General features: G+C 41.9%; 1 protein-coding gene across 3 annotated transcripts in view; it reads right to left on the reverse strand.

The window, feature by feature from the left end:
- The window catches only part of sbf2 (SET binding factor 2), a 118530-nt gene that overhangs the window by 60510 nt on the left and 40274 nt on the right, over positions 1 to 17746 (reverse strand). For all 3 annotated transcript variants that reach the window (XM_037748319.1, XM_037748311.1, XM_037748301.1), the window contains 4 exons: positions 10813 to 10950; positions 3862 to 3996; positions 3291 to 3401; positions 1021 to 1126 (listed from right to left, as the gene is read on the reverse strand). In XM_037748319.1, coding sequence (XP_037604247.1) covers positions 1021 to 1126; positions 3291 to 3401; positions 3862 to 3996; positions 10813 to 10950 — 490 coding nt within the window. The remainder of the gene's footprint in view (positions 1 to 1020; positions 1127 to 3290; positions 3402 to 3861; positions 3997 to 10812; positions 10951 to 17746) is intronic.

Genomic DNA, 17746 nt, shown 5'->3' on the forward strand with positions numbered 1-17746 from the left:
TTGGTTACAAATGCATGACTTCAACATAACCCTGACCGCATGTGTATCGTGCAAGTACCCCCCATGTGCATGTTCACCACTTTATCCAAACAAACAGAGGATGGTGTTAATACACTCAGGAAATAAAATCCGCTCTGTTTTGAATCACATTCTTCTAATCAAATGAGGACAAATAAGGAGCCAACTTTCCATTACAAATCAAATTTCAGGTGAATTATATTTCAATTCACTCTCAGCTCTAACAGATGTACGCCTAGAGATGCAAAAAAAGCGAAGTAAACCAAATTCTTCTAAAATGACCTGAAAATCTTTAAATATAATCTTCGATAGCTCGGTTAATAATTTATGGCAAACTCCAAACACCATGAGTCATGGTCATCCGGGCGTGTTACATCTTTGACAAAGCACACACTGCCTGTGCAAAGCGTTTACAGTCTTAACATATTGAGCAAACATGGCAACGTGAAACCAGCAAACTGAATCAAATCTTCATCATGTGCTCGTTCTAGCTCAGACAAAATTACACTGATGGGACAAAGCGAAAAACCACATAATCTTGCCTCAGACACATTTAGTGTAGAATTAATCCAAGTTCTTAATGGCTCATTGCTAAAGTCTCCTGATTTTAAAAGTCCTACAGTGCTGCTGTTTACCACCACGTGATTAGTAAAGTAGAACGGAACCTCTAAAAATCTGAAAGGATCAAGACTGAATGAATGTGAAATATGTCACACACACTAAGCTGCCTAATTAAATCAACTAAGACGATGATGCCACTAATATGATTAAGACTAATGTTCTTTGAGTGTGAAAACTGTCAGATTATAATGACCAACAACACATATTGTAAATGGGATATTATATAGACGTGACAACCTGCAGCAAAGCGAAAGTACATTTCAAATAAATGACGGTGCAGAGACACAGTAGTACACTCACTAACAAGTCATGGTCTGACTCAATAAGTCTCTTCCTGTCTCATGATTACTGGTTAGTAGTTATCAAAGTGTCAGGACCCACCCAGTTGCTGGAAGAGCAGAGCAACACTTTTGCTTGTGACGGGCAACGTGTCGTTCAGAGGCGTCTGGATGAGCTGCCGGTCTCCTGCTCCCAGGCTAAACAACTTCTGTAAAGAAAAACAAAACAAGCAAAGGTCAGAAAACAGTCGTGGAAAAATGTCTACGGCCAGCACGTCTACAGGGCCGAGCAGTACTGCTACAGTCATCCATTGAGATTTACAGCTGAGTGTTCTGTGGCTATCAAATAAAGAAGACACAGACACTGCAGCTGCAGGACTGAATTAGCCATTTGAATGAGTTTGCTTGTCATTGAGCAAAGAAAACCTCAATTACATGTTCACCAAAATATAACTGGTGCAGCGCACAGCTGCAGCAATATCACTGAATCCTTTAAAAAGGTTCTTGCATGAAAGAAATATAAAAAAATGTTTTAGTGTCTACACACTAAAATATGTTCTTACAGTATCTGCTGCTGTAATGTGCATTTACTAGGGCTGTCAAAGTTAACGCGATAATAACGCGATAACGCAAATTTGATTTAACGCCACTGATTTCTTTAAACATTAACGCAACTTTTGATTTTTAAATGACCTCTTAAAAATCCAATCCACATTTCGGAGGTGGTAGCGGGTTTAGTTTTTAAAGCTAGAGTGAATCATATGAAACTATAAAAACCTAAGGAATCCATAGTTACCAATCATGTCATACTAGCTTTTCAGGAAGGAGGTTAAATAACGCTCCAAACTTACACTAAATTTTGGCATGGAAAAACTGGTATGGCCATTTTTAAAGGGGTACCTTAACCTCTGACCTCAAGATATGTGAATGAAAATGGGTTCTATGGGTACCCACGAGTCTCCCCTTTACAGACATGCCCACTTTATGATAATCACATGCAGTTTAGGGGCAAGTCATAGTCAAGTCAGCACACTGACACACTGACAGCTGTTGTTGCCTGTTGGGCTTTCTTTATACATTTGCATAAAGCAGCATATGTGCCCACTCCCATGTTGATAAGAGTACTAAATACTTGACAAATCTTTCTTTAAGGTACATTTCGAACAGATAAAAAAATGTGCGATTAATTTGTGATTAATGGCGATTAACTATGGACAAGCATGCGACTAATTGCGATCAAACATTTTAATCGATTGACAGCCCTAGCATTTAATTGGTGATGCAACAGTTGTGCTTTGGATATCAAAGTCTTTCAAAAGGTTTGTGATTCCCATTACAGGGTTCTGGGAAGTGAAAAATAGTTGGTTGAAACCTTTAAAATGTAAAAAATAAAAGTGAAGTTCTTCAGTCAAAAGAAAAATTAAAGGTATCTCGGAGTCTCTATTCATACAATTCTCGACATACCTAGATGTTTAACAAGGTGTTGTTTTGACAAATGAGTCTGTTCCACTGCTGAAGTTCTGCCTGAAGGCAGACTCGAGGACTTGGGGTTTTTAAGTGGCGTCTTGCTGGGGAACAGGCCAAATTCTTCCCTCGTGCAGCACATTAGCCAAGTCAGATTTTTACCTGAGTGATGAGGATTTCTCCTCAGTAAACGTACAGTACACGTTTTGGTTCCAGGGTGTTTTTCAAAAGTGTAAGTAATCTATTGGGTGGTTCAAAGCATTTATAGCCTCATCTTCTGACACTTAGCCACCAACAAACAAAATGTTGTTTTTTTCAAACCTATGTAATGAATTTTAAATATATATTCCTCTAAACGGTTATAAGCACTTTAAGAGCTCTGCCGTTTGCTGCCCTACACTAGGCTGAGGTATTTTGCTCCAAGTAACATAATGGAAAAAATGATGAATATGTATCAGAAAATTACTGCCTGTGGCTGGACAACAATCTCTGGCACCATCTGAACACGGCAATCTTGATTGGCTGCGCAGAACACATAAATCATTTCAGTAGCTGCTCCACTGAACCTCAGCCATCGCCTCCATAAACAACCACTGCCTCACAGTCTAACAGGACGGACGTTAACTTTTTCTAGCCCCTCTAGCCTGGTTTGGATCTGTGGCCCCCTGTGAGGAAGAGGGCAGCAGCAGTGAGACGTCTCACAGGCCTTGTTCAGATCTGGTATTAACATACGTCCAAAGTGAGATCGGATCACAAGTGGTCACTGGAGACACATGTGGAGACGCATTCTAATGCAAGGTGTGAACAGACGTATTTAAAGCTGTCCACTTGTGCTCCGATCACTCAGGACGCATGTTATTGCCAGGTCTGAACAGGGCCACAGACTGTGGTACTTTGGTGAAGACTTACCTGGGATCCACCAGCAACAGGAACCTGGAATGTAAAGAGGTTGGCCACCAGACCCTCTAAAGGAAAACTCAGGCTATCGATGTGCACTGTGTAGATCAGACCCAAACACCCCTGGAAGGACAACATGTGAAACACAACAAAGACATTACACACACACAAACCGAGGATAACTACTCTATATAGTCATCAATATTACAGCTCATGGTTAAACATCATCTGTGACATTTAGCTTAAGTTTAGGAGCAGTTTGTTCTAATAGCACCTACGTGCATGTAGGAACTGAAGGACCTATTAACATGAATAGCGTGGCCGACCGTGTGTCTGCAAAACCTGTGATCAACTCAGTCTGTGATGAAAAGATCAGAGGTGCTTACGTCTCATTTACTTTGCAGAATTGCGTGCTTATGCTTAATCAAACTCTGGCCTATTTTGCAGACAGTACAAAGCAGATAAGCGTCATCTCAGAGCTACGAGATGAAAGCCTTGATTTGACAAAAATTCGGAGTATTCCTACTGAACAAGACAGAAAAATATTTTCTAATCAAGATACAATCATATGGTGTCTTATTACCCGGAATATTTCGGGATAATCCAGCCTGGACACGAGAATGAGACTTTTTGGTGCAAACACTTGAGCTGGCTGGATCAGGCCGTCCTCTTCTTCCTCCTCATCTTCGTCTCCATCAGCCTCAATACTCTTTGATCCCTGAAACATTAAAAAAGGAGCTATTTCAGGGTTCAACACAGTGCCATGGACCATGAAATGTACTGTAGAGCATGCCAGCACCGCTGAGCTCCTTGTTGAGCTTGTGAATACATCATGTGCCTAAAACTCTAATTGTCCAACACACATCTGGCATGTGCTGTACATCGCATGTGGTATTTGCACATTCTCCGAGGAAAAATAACTGATGTGCCCCAACATAAAGAGTATTCAGTGGTAATACTGAGTCATGAAAGCTGAAATTTAGTTGTGTACAAGTTTACGGATGGACACCCAACTTCTAACACTCCATTTTCTGTTTTCACTTGAGGGGTGAGTCATGAAATAGGCTTGACAGTAATTGAAAGTAGTGGAAAGTAATTATATTCCTCATACAAAACAAAAATAACCAGGACAAAACTCTTTCTCGCATCAGACAAAGTCATGGCATCAACCCCCAAAAATCTTAAAAATACGGCTTTGTCTCCAGAGAGGAAACACACGTTCATGAAAGTTTGGACTATTTATTATCTTGTTTCCCAATCTGTCCTCATTCAGAACAGCTGCTCATCCCAGCGGAGCCATCAATGGAAACAACAGATAATTCTAAAATTACGATGAGGCTAATAAAAGATCTCGCCTACAAAGTGACAAAATCATATAAGTGGATTTCCTTAGAGAAAAGACAAAATGAATTTAAGAGATTAATGTTGCTTCCCTCCCAGTCACATACTAACACAGCAAATGCAAAACATCAGAGACATTAATGACAATATCAAAGATGCTAACAAATGCACAATGTTTAGTCATTATGATTTTTAGCAATAGGGATGCACCGATCCGACGTTTTCAGTCCCGATACCGATAGCAATACCTGGGCTTTAGATATCGGCCGTTACCGAGTACTGATCCGATACCAGTGTTTAATTAATAAGCGGTATGCCTCGCTGAGTGGAAGTGACTGGGATGATTCTGTTATGTGTAAGGCAACATCAGACCTGACTTAAACATTACTTTGTAACAAATAAAATGTAACAAATAAATACATAAATATAAATTTAGTGAATTGTACTAAAATAATAAATCGTACACCAACAACTTGGAATTACAATCAAGTTTACACCTTTTTAATGCAATTGGTCAAAACTTAAACAGGAATTAAAATTCCATTATGTACACTATATAAACATAGAATTGAATAGATTGGCCCCATCGTCACCGATACCTGATCCAGCTATTTGAGTCGGTACCGGCCCAATATCCGATCTGATATCAGTATCAATGCATCCCTATTTAGCAAGATATATCATTTACAGTTAGCCGAATGTAGCAATTGAAACAGTATTTTCAAGATGTTTTACACCACTTCCACCCTGAAGTTGGTAGAAGTACAGCGCACGCCACGACTAAACAGCAACGTCCCGGGTTCGATTCCAACCGCAGGACCATGGGAATGGTAAATGGACTGCATTTATATAGCACCTTTCTAGTGTTACGACCGCTCCAAGCGCTTTACACTACATGTCAACATTCACACACACATTCATACACTGATGGCAGAGGCTGCCATGCAAGGTGCCACCTGATCCTGCCACCATAAGGATCTAATCTTATCATTCAGGTTCAGTATCTTGGCCAAGGGCACTCCGACATGTGGACTGGAGGAGCCAAGGATCAAACCGCTGATCTTCCCATTAGTGGACGACCCTCTCTATCTCCTGAGCAACAGCCACCCCTCTCTCTATCCCCGTTCCAGTCTGTCACTACACTCTTTGACTGTCCAATAAATGGCAAAATATTGCAACATAGGAAAGCATAACTGTCCTGCTGAAGAGAAATGCATTCAGATATGTAGTGACAAAAGTCCGGCATTATGAGTGCACATTTTACTGCAAGTCAAATCAAAGGAACACTATAAAGTATTTTTGCTATGATCAAATACGTTATCTACCTCTACCCAAAATCATGACAAGCTTGTCGTACAAGCAACAGCCTCAATCTGGTTCTAATTGTCTCTATCGTGGATCCATGAGCCCGACATATCAGAGCACTGATGCTCCAACCTCTCCGTGCTCATTCCTAACTAAAGCCCTTATCACAATCTGGTATATTTCTCCAGGCAGTGAAAACATGCCATAAGTGCTTCAGTATCTCGGGACCAAGGAGTACGGGATCAAAATATTCCATTCAGATGGGGGTTACATTTCACCATTATTCTTAGGATTTGGTTCAATTATTAGACAAAATACATTCCTCCGCCGCCTGTCTGGACTCTCCGTGGAATCCAACGGAGTAGATAAGGATGAGAGTAAAGATTGTTAAAACACCGTCACGTTTCAAGAAGATCCTCAGTGTCATGCACTGACTCTACTGACTCCAGGAAGGTGTGCTTATTTTTGCAGCAACATGATGTCTGGATGAGGCCAAATATAGCATTATAATTAACACAAGGCTGACAAAAAAGGTAGTGTATCAAATTCGGTATTTAATATACACAAAGCGTCCACGTGTCTGGGTCAAGTGTGTTTTTGAACACACAAACATCTCAATTACTGTGAGCTGTAAAGTGCTCAAAAGTGAAAAAACAACCATGACACAACACAAATGTGTATTTTCAAAACAGAATTAATATTCTCCAGATGTAGTCATGTCAGTATTCATGTTTTTCTAAATCTTAGTATTGAGAAGCAGCAACTTCTCACTTTATAAACCAGTTATATAACACCTTTCTGAAAATGGGAAATTCACAGGACAGTATAATCAGATACGTCTATCAATGGTTCATTAACATAGAGTAAATGATCACAAATGACAAACAACAAATATTTTGCACAACTTCCTGCTTCTGCCGTGGTGTGCCTGACTCACTTTATGGCCCTCTTCTTTCAATCAGTGCAACTTTTACAACCACGTTTGATAATACTGTGAACTTCCTTTAAAAAGTGAAGGTAGAAATTGAGAAAAAAACTGTTTACATTCACAAAATGTGTGAGGTGAAATTCAAATGTTTGTACATAAATCAGAGTATATTTAGTATTCTATATGGAAGTTCTTTTATGTCATAAATATCTGGAACAATTAAACTTTTGTTGCAAAAATTGTGTCCCTACAGCATAAACTGTATATAAGAAGTGGTTGTAGTCACCGTGACGGCACCAATTGATTTGTGGAACGCTGTTCCCTTTCTGTCGATTCACTTGGTACAACACATACAGTATGGGATATCACACCCCATACTGTGCGTGTTGTACCTCATTCCTCTCCTTCAGGAAACAGAAGTTACAGACATAACATTTTGTTTTGAAGCCTCGAGTTTGACATTTTGGCTGTTGCCAACTTGTTTTTTTGGAACCAAAAGAGGAACAGGAAAGGGTGGAGCTAAATAAGCAATTAAAATTGTTATAATTAACTTTCATGAACTGAACACACTGTGAAAGGGTTAAAGTTGTAAGATGAAAACACGAACAACTCCCAGACTTGACTGGACGAATATATTGGCTATCGGCGATTGGCTGAGTACATCGCTGGTTGTTGTTTTGGGGCGATGTTTGTAATTTTATTTTGCTAATTCAATGGTCTGCCTCCAAAAAACGAGAGCCGCTCAGCGGGCATACAGAGAGGCTATACATCTACAGACTATCAGACAAGGCACAGGAAGTGCATCATTACACACACACACACCTGCGTGAATACATCAGCAATCGGCGGTTGTTGGGCTGACAACGGCTTGTTGGAAAAGTTTAACATATCACCCAACCCTAGTAGCGACCTGTCAATCACAAGGTAGCCACGCCCTAAAGCATCCCCTGCTTTATGGTCTATTTGACTCTAAATGGGACCATAATTTACTAAATGAACATCATGCTGTATTGAAGAAGACTTGAAACTAGCGATTGAGACCATAAACTCATGTTTACAATGTTTACTGAGGTAATAAATCAAGTGAGAAGTAGGGTCATTTTCTCATAGACTTCTATACAATCCGACTTCTTTTTTTAACCAGAGGAGTCGCCCCCTGCTGGCTATTAGAAAGAATGCAATTTTAAGGCACTTCAGCACTGGCTTCACTTCTCAGAACCGGAGGTTGCCGCCTGCACTACAGCTGATTGTGTCCTGCAGACCTAATATAAACATGAAGCATGGAGTCTGTGTGAAAAACTAATTTTGTAGCCCTCACTAATAGCCTTGCCAGTCCACAGATAACAGTAAACAAAGACAACATTACAAAAACATGAGGCCCCATAATCAAGTCTAAATCTGTTGTTAATGACAACTCATATTGCTTCCACTCCGGTGGAAGCCGGTGTGTGAGGACAGAAAACAGACCAAGGAGCATTAAGGTTTCAATATAGCTGTGGGGCCAACCAGTGTTGGGCAAAGTCTGTTATTAGGCTCTTAAAGAAACCCATAACAGTTAACAACTGGGCTATTTTTGGTTATTTTCTCCCTTTCATGTGACAATTTGCTCTAAATCCTTCTTCCTCTGATGCTTTTTGGAAAAATGTGCCCAGTTGTTCAAACAGAGGAATGTTTGTGTAATTATGGTCTGATTCACACAACAAGCTGAGATGGTAATAAGGAAAGCATGAAATAGTACAGTATTGATTCTGAAAGTTCCATCGAAGTGACTCTCCCACTTTTTGAAAGCAGACACATTTCTCGTACATGGCCACATTTTGACTTTAACTCAAAAAATGTTTTGCTGATCTAACTGGAGTGTGATTTACGACTGCCTTCGATGCCAAAGGAAGTGAAGTCACAGCTGGCAGAGGGACAGGAGTCATTTAAGGCCACTAACAAAGGAAAACACAGTGAAACAATTAGCTTGGTATTCTGTGGGCTTTTGGCAGGGACAATAACGAGATCATTCAGAAGTATAAAAATGATCCCGTCCAAACAAATTCTATTGTAATCAATAATTTATGGGGGGTTTTGAACATTTGTGCCGTGTGACCACTAATGTGCAATCTAAAACAATCTTGTATGCATGAGTAAATCAAATGAAATGCTCTGGCGGGGATCACAGGCCCATCCTGTTTTTTATAACAGCATCCCTCAGCCAGCTCACAATTTATTAGCAGCCTTTTGTTTTCTACAAATGCCTCAAATTCTGGAAGGCACCACGCACACGACAGACATTCCTACAAGTTAAAAAAGGTCTGTAAAAAAAATCCCCAAAATAAACTTAAAACGGAAAATAAGAACAATCACGTTGTCCATCCGAGATATCCCACTGGCTTCCAAGAGTCGTGAGACACATGAAGATGAACCTCAGGCTCATCACAAGAGTCCACGAAACTCAGGATCATCATTGTGATGATCTTATAAGGAGCCTCATTTGGAGGTTGAGAAGCCTGCTGCTCACAGTGATGTGATGCGCAGCTGTTTAATGGAGTGACAAAGCGAAATATTTGTGCTTACAGATTTCAACACATCAGGATTAATGATGGTGGCCCAGTGGGTAGCACTGCTCCCTCACAGGGCTCTGTCCTGTGTATAGTTCACATGTTATTAGTATGTTCTTGTTGGCTTTCACTTGGTGCTCCTGTTTACTCCAACAGTCCTAAAACAGCTGTACAGCATCTGGAGACTCTAAGGCCCTGTTCAGACCTGGCTCCACATGCGTCCTGAGTGATCGGATCACAAGTGGACAGCTTTAAATACGTCTGTTCAAACCTGGCATTAGAATCCGTCTCCACATGCGTCTTGGGTGAGCCGATCTCACTTCCCCGCTCTATATGCAAATAAACACGTAGTAAACACACGGCTGATACAGCAGATGTTGTGACGTAATATTACATGAATGTCAGTAGTAATATCCTACATATTTGTGAATTTGGGTAATTTTATTGACATCAAAATAAAAGATTATTGTACCGGGGACCTCCGTGCTGCCGGCACCGCTGCCTTTGCCAGATAACAGCGGGGTACTGAGCTTCAGAGAGCTGGGGATGAGAGCAGGCGAGAGAGTGGGCGGGCGGGTGTCACCTCTGTGCTAAGCTCCGGAACAATAACACCGACTCTTCTCGGACAGTATGATATTAATGCACTTTGCGTGCCTTCTAGTCTAATAGTCTGTAGATATGTAGCCTATATATATATTTTTTTTTTAAGATTATTTTTTGGGCTTTTTATTCCTTTATTTGACAGAGACAGAGATAGTTTTTTGTAAGGGGGAAAGAGAGGGGATGACATGCAGCAAAGGGCCGCAGGTTGGATTCGAACCTGGGGCCACTGCGGTAAGGACTAAGCCCTGGTACATGGGACGCCCGCTCTACCAGGTGAGCTACTGCGGCACCCGATAAGGTATATGTTAATAAAATACATTTGTACCGACAGAATACAGTAGAGAGCAGAAGCCGTTCCCATGCTGCGAGACAGACGAGCGCTCGCATCCACCTGTCTTTTCACCTGAGGAGCGCAGAGACCCGCGGATCCCAGCGGGATGTCAGTTGAGTAGGCGGTCCTTAATGTGGCCCAGGACACATTCGTGTACAAACTGCTCTGAGTGATCGGATCTCAATGCGTCCTCAATTTGTTTTGAGTGCGTTCACGCCTGTACTTAGAGCTGTCTACTTGTGATCACTCAGGACGCATGTTATTACCAGGTCTGAACAGGGCCTGTCTGTGTTATCCCTCTGATGCACTGAAAACTTTCGCCCCAATGAATTCTGGGATAAGCTTCAATCAATCTATTAGAGAGAACAAACAAATGTATAAATGCATGAATTAAAACGGCACAAAAACTCACTCACACAAAGATGTTAAAGGACAGTTCAGAAAGTACTCAACCTCAGCTAGTGTGTGTTGCAGTCTTACCTGCAGATTGACCTCAGCCTCGTAGAAAGTGAGGCAGGAGCAGTAGTGTCGGTCTGATTCGATATCTGTCAGCACAACGGTGAAGAAGGTGGGTGCTTTCCTATCCCTGGACAGCCTCCAACCTGAAGGCTGGCAGAACTGAAAAGATATTAAACAAAATACCATTAATCAGAGGACAATTCACAAAACATGCTCAGATACACACAGTGTTAGCTGTGACTTAAACTCTAATCGTGTCAGAGACAACATTCATATTGTAATTGTTAAAAGCCTAGTGGTTATTATGTCCCCTGACTCTTTCTGCTGCCAGTAATCCATTCAAACCTTAAATGGACAGGGCATCAGGATATTACTGTAGCTAGTCTAATCCTAATGCCCCCATAGAGAGCGCAGACAGGATGTCCCGTTTCAGTGCAGCAGAGCGGGAAGTGGCATGTTCAGTATTTATTTTACTTGAAAGTCATCAGCGAAGGTGCCAGGCCAAACTGCCTGAGCTCATTAACTGCCTGATCATAAAAGAAAACACCTTATAAAAGATGGAGAAAAGGATAAATACCCAGGAATTAACCAATATACCAGCTGGTTACACTTTAGTAACCTGACCCATCAGATGGTTTGTTACACAGAACCACCTGAGAAGCCGTCATTGGAAAACTGTTTGGAAAACTCTCGCCGAAGCCAGTCGAGACGAGCGAAAACATCTTTTCCATCAAGAAAAGCCTTCAGTGACGTTCTTTGCTCTTCTTTCAATGAAGAAATACTCTCCAGTTCTGATAGAACGGATGCTATTGCAGCATCTACGCCAACCTCTTCAGGAACCGCCATTGTTGTTTAGAACTAACAGTCGCCTCTCCGTGTCGCCTGACGCACGTAGCTGCCAGTAGCTCCTCACAGGATGCTCGTTCGTGCACTGGCTTGCCGGACACAAACGCATTACTCGAAGCCTGACAAGATGGGTTTTCGTGTAATCTTGTGACATTGCGAGAATCCAGCTGCTGTGCAAGGTTAACACTTTAGTACACCAGATTAAATTAAGGTTAAAACTGAGAGCAATAATAAACATTTATTTGTCCTGCTGTCAGAATTGGATTTTGAGTCAAGTCAAAGACTCGGTCTCAAACTTATTGGCTGAGCTTTGGATACAAGTGAGTAAAGCAGACTTTTACTCTAAAATATTATGATTCTCCGCCAGTGAGTCATATTCTCCCAAAATCTTCTTGGAATAACCTATTAATCATATTTCCAAACTCTGTTTATTGAGAATTTAAGAAAACACACAAATCAACAATTTTCGATGCATGACAGAACAGAGCCATTTTTAGCAAATCGTGGGCACTTTAATTCAGAAAGACTGTTACCCATAATAAAAAGCATGTCGAACAGGTTTAAGGTCTCACAGGACCAGTGTGAGTCATAACCGATCCTCACAAAACATCTGCAAAATGTGGACAAAAACAAGCTTCTTCCTGATTCAGTGTTCATATACCGTTTATCAGTAAACTGATTTTATAGATAGTTTCACAGATATGTTCTCATGCTGTTCATATGTTGCTTTCACATAAACACGTGACTCTATGAGCCAATAATAAAACCACCCACTGTAAGATCGGTTCATTATGCCGAATAAAAAAACGACTATCACAAAACAAGACAAATGAGGTGTTAAAGATGGATGTGGAGAAATGGATAAGTTATTTGAGAGACACATAAGAGAGCAGAGGGCCAAAATATGGGAGGCAGGCGAGCATTTGGTCAGAGAGACGAGTGTTTGTGTCTCGTCTCGCTCTGTTTTTGCTGGAGGCCCAACTGGCCTTGGCTCTAAAAACGATGTTTAGACTTCTCCTCAGGGGTTACACAGGGGATCACCGGACACATGGAGGACTGGGTGAAAGAGGGGCGGGTGAGGGCAAAAACAGATGGAGTGATGGATAGATGGATCTGTGTACAGCCAAAGACAAATATACTGGCGAGGTCACGTCTCTTGGGCAGAAAGAGAAGAGGAGAAGAGAGAAGGACAAGAAGAGAAGGATGGACTCAGTCATGAACCAAGTCTGAGTCCTCACTGCAGCAGCCCGGGGCTCGAATCCGACCCACGGCCCTTTGCTGCATGTCATCCCGTCTTTCTCTCCCCCCCTTTCATAACTCTCACTATCAAATAAAGGCAAAAAAAGCCAAAAAATAATCTAAAAGTGAAGGAGAGTGAGAGTGAGAGAAATGGATATTGAAGCCTCTTTCACATATTCTCACACAAAATTTCCATCTTATGCCTTTTCACACAATAAATGTCAATGCCAGAATCGATGGGGCAAGGGACAGTCCAGTAGATGCCGGCAATGCTTGTGAATGCCATCCGCCATAAGAAGAAGAAGAAGAAGAAGAAGAAGAAAAAGATGAGGCAAGGCCGGAGGGAACATGTCGGAGCTGTTTTTGTCCAGTGCCAATGTTCTTGTAATGTATTTAATATTAAACAAGTTTGCTGGACAAGTCGCCCGCGAAAGCATCGGCGTAAATGCTAAACCGTAAACAGGTCGCAGATTTAAACACCTCATCAGTAGAGTCTTGTGATTGGGTTGCTCGCTCCGCGTGAAAGCGTCGTTCGTCTGACAGACGCAACCCTTTACGTGCTTGTCCCTGCAATGTTACTGCTTTCATTCAGAACACAGCCGTACCGGCATTTTCCCAGAAATGTTACTCGGCTTGACATGGGAAATTGGCAGTACAGATTTCCCTGAATATAGATCCCTGCTCCCATTCACACATGACCCAATGCAGGAAATGTTCCTGAACATGTCAGGGATAGACTGCATGTGTGAAAGGGACTGAAGAGAGGAAGAGAGGAAAAGGGGGGAGGGAAGGGAGATCTGGCTTCAACCTGCAGGTTTGGACCAGGATGCCACCATCTTCCAGCAGACACAATAGCTCGCAGGAAATCTGTTAAACCTGCTTTGTGGTGAGGTATGTGCGTGCGTGTGTGTGTGTGTCAGGCCAGACAGGACTCAAGGACACGTGCCGATAACTGTGATCCTGTCCTAAACTATTCCAACTATGCCATTCATTGTTGTCAAAAACGAGATAAACCCCTTTGGGACCGCATAGCTCTGAAAATCACAGGTATAACATCCTGTGTGTGTGTGTGTGTTGTATTTCTGTTGAAAGAGGTACTGACTGCAAGGGAGAGCGGCATGCAGAGAGCACGAGGAGGCGCGATTAATTGACTTCCCTGATATTAAATCAGTGTTTCCTTTAAGCCGTTATCTCGCCTGTAGGTCTGCGGAAAAACACTTGAGGGCTGGCGCAGGTTCAAAGACACTTTAGGGAGTTCAGTGTTTAGTAAACTTCACTTTATTCAGGGATCACTGCATCCAGACAGACTACTGGCATCATTTTACATACAACTTATGGCTGTCTAACTAAGAGATGAACGATCGTCTCGCTTAGCCTAAACATTGTAGCTAGATGCAATGAGGACTTCACTTCAATTTAATGTCTACAACAAGTGAGTATGCATCAAAGGTGTTCATATGTGGTGTTTGCTTGTGGATAAACTATTTGAAACCAGTGCCTTGATGATTTCAGAATCTGCACTGCTTTTCTGCAACTTTTGCAAACGCAGGGAAGCATCTGGAGCTTTCTGCAAATGTTGTTTATCATTTTAAATTTAACTGTGAACAACCGTGTGTAAACAGAGAAAATAACCTTGTGCTATTTGTTTAAACATCTGAGTTGAAAGATTATGTCATTTGCAATTCTGTCAAACACAGAAGGCAGTGTAGATATAAATGTGTGGCTAGTCCTAGAAGGCAAAATGGATAAAGATGTGATGTTTAAATATTCTATATTCAATATCCAGAGCATTAATATAGCATCAAACAAATATTTGCCATGTAAAGATATAGTGGAGTAATGTCTACCTTAGCAGAGAATGAAGTCTATCTCCCTCTGTATGTGTTATAATCAGAGTTTCGCCACACTTTGTTGACAAAGCCAGGCTGGCCGCAAGTGCTTTTAGTGCATGTCCGTGCACGCAAGTGTGCACGAACTGGCTAGCTCACAGCCGCTGCTCTGCTCTGACCTCATACAGGACTTACAGTTGATAACGGCGTACAGAATGACGGCATCGTCGCAGACGCATAGCGCCCACCCTATGGTAAATACTGTTCTGTCAGCACTTTTGCCATTGTTTGCACTGTTAACGCTGTTAGCACTGTTAGCTGTGAGCCGCCAGCTCGCCGCACGCCGTGTTGAGAGTCATTGAGAGGCAATAGAAATGCTCCCAATCTCGTATTGAGTTCCTTTAAGATTTCAAGGAATAATAAAGAGGGGAAGCAAAAGCAATTCTATCAAAAAGGGTCAAAAGGTCGGTCTGCAAAACAGAAACAAATCAAGTGTTTGGGGTCTTTTTTCTTTCTGTAAGTGTATTTATGTCCTGCTGTGCCAGTGAACTGGAGAGATTACAGGAAGCAGCAGAGCTGAGGGAAGAACAAGTGAAACCACTGACTGACACAAGCTCCATTGTACACTCAGCTATAGCATGACAGAAATCCACTGCAGTGCAACAGGTGCAAAGGTTAACACATAGTAAACGTCGCCTTTATAGAGCACTGAGTCACACACAAACACACAGCAGAGAGAAAGGACATCTCCCGTTCCCAAATTAGACCGTAGTCAAGTGACAAAGGAACACTCTTGCTGTATTAATATCAAAGCCCAGTAAACTGCTGCCCTACAGCTAAACCCTCTGCATCACATCATGTGCTGCAGCCTGGTATGACTGCGCTCTTATTCACCTACTCAGACACTGACACTGGATCTGCGGTCTGACCTGCTAAACATCGTCACAGCTGAGCAGAGCGCTTGAAGAGCAGCACCAATAAAAAGAAAAAAATCAACCCACAGAGGCTGGTCAGGACATGGCTGCATTCTTATACTGTGACAAGACATTAATGCCAGGTCAGGCCAACGCAGGCCAGATATAACTGGGGCAAGAGCCACGACTAAAGATGACTCAGGACAAAGAGACAGTATGGTATCTCCTTTCAAAGTCAGCGATATTTTTCTCTGGTATGATTCAGCTAAAACAAGACTGGAAACGGGATAACTGTATTTATATTATGACCCAACATTTGAGAATCCCGTACTAAGAGAATACAAACAGACTTCGAAGGGTCATAAAACCTTTAAAGAGTTCCCGTTACCACAAATGAGCTCAATCCCGCAAATCCTGTCGGAAAGGGACTTATTTCCTAATTCGGTAGATTTGCACACCCAAATGTAATCAGGCATCAAAGCTGTTCCATGTTGTTTATCTCCACAGCAATACAATGTGCGTCGACTGAGCTGTCTCCTCAGATCTGAGCATCAGCAAGAATGACCGAAACTGAAGGAGAGAAAAAAGAAGACGTTTCCCACACTCCCCTGACTACAATATACAACACTGTATGTACACATTGTACACAACTGTTGCATGGAACGAAGATGAATTCTTGGAAATGTAGGGACAGTCAGGAGATAAATAACACACTGAATCATTAAATATGGCTGCCAGACAATCTCAAATCTTAGAGGTATTACTGAAAAGAAAACGTGAAAAAATCCACCTATAAGCATTCAAACCTCCAGACAACACCAGTGACTTATAGACGGAGCCGGAACGTGAAGTTACTGCCAAGACAATGTGGTAAGGAAAACGCAGCAACAGATGTGCACTACACAGTGCACTTCAATCATCCTCTTCCTTGTTCTTTCCCCATTCATGTGGACGAGTCGCACGCCAGGAAGACAACACAATGACGGAAAGTGAAGAGCGAGGTGTCAGGGAACAGAGCGGGACTGGCTGTGGGTGAGAAGGTCAATGGCGTGCAGCCTACCCAAAACTCCTGCAGGATGAGCAGCGGACAAAACAAGCAGAGACGGCTGCTCGAGTTGAGCGGTTTGGCGCACAAACACCCCCCCTTAACCATCTCTTTAGCTCAAGGTCAGCATGATGAACATAACAAACTAAACTGTCAACAAAATGACCATAATAGCACTCTTATCCAAATAACATTCAGTGGTTGCAGGGAGTTCATTTATTGCGTCAAAATGTGTAGGTCCATCACGGAGCGCTCCGCTGAGGTGGCATCTCCTCATCCACTTCCATCCCTCAACTCTGCTTCCCCACTGTCACCAGCACTTCTGGTTTCCCTTTGCTCATATGTTACGCAATACCCGGCGCATATGGTTCATTTTAGAGGTAGATATTTTTAGATGACTATGATGGACCACAGTAATTCAGAAAAAATGTCTAGTCAAGCGGGACAGGAAGAGTCATCTAGCAAATATTGCAAACTATACTATACACAACATTTCAAGCCTGATAAAAGCCATATGTGTAGGAAATGTAACACCTGAAAAAGACCACAAGATGTATTTTTAGCTCAAATGTAAAGGTTTTTTTTAGTCATGCAGTCTAGGAACAAGCTCAGAAGGACAACGCTGCCGAACCCCCAGCATCCCTTGGGAAGATTTGTTCACTTCAGGGCGAATACTTGGGTTTATTTCAAAACACAGCATAAATTAAAAACATACGGCCAGTTCACCACATGAAACTTGAAAACAGAAATGCGTAAAGAGGCAAATAAAAAGGACCCTTTAGAGAATCAGACATTCCTTTGCTTAAATCAATCCCCTGTCAGATTAAATCCCTCAAATTTACTCCTTAAACTAAACCTGAAGCGCCTGTAGGGATGTTCACGGCTGGCGTGAAGGTCCAAAACATTAAATGGACTTTATTATGTCTCAGGTTTGTCAAAAGTAGGTTAACAAACACCAAATCTTCCAAGCTTTAACGAGTTGAATAATAGTTCAGGGAAGAATCTACTGTGAAATATAGTCAGAAATTCCCTTTCAGAATCCAAGGAAAAGAACGTGGATTTCCCCGGCACTGTTTAATAAC

This window comes from Sebastes umbrosus, chromosome 2 (genome assembly GCF_015220745.1).
Source record: "Sebastes umbrosus isolate fSebUmb1 chromosome 2, fSebUmb1.pri, whole genome shotgun sequence".
NCBI lineage: Eukaryota > Metazoa > Chordata > Actinopteri > Perciformes > Sebastidae > Sebastes > Sebastes umbrosus.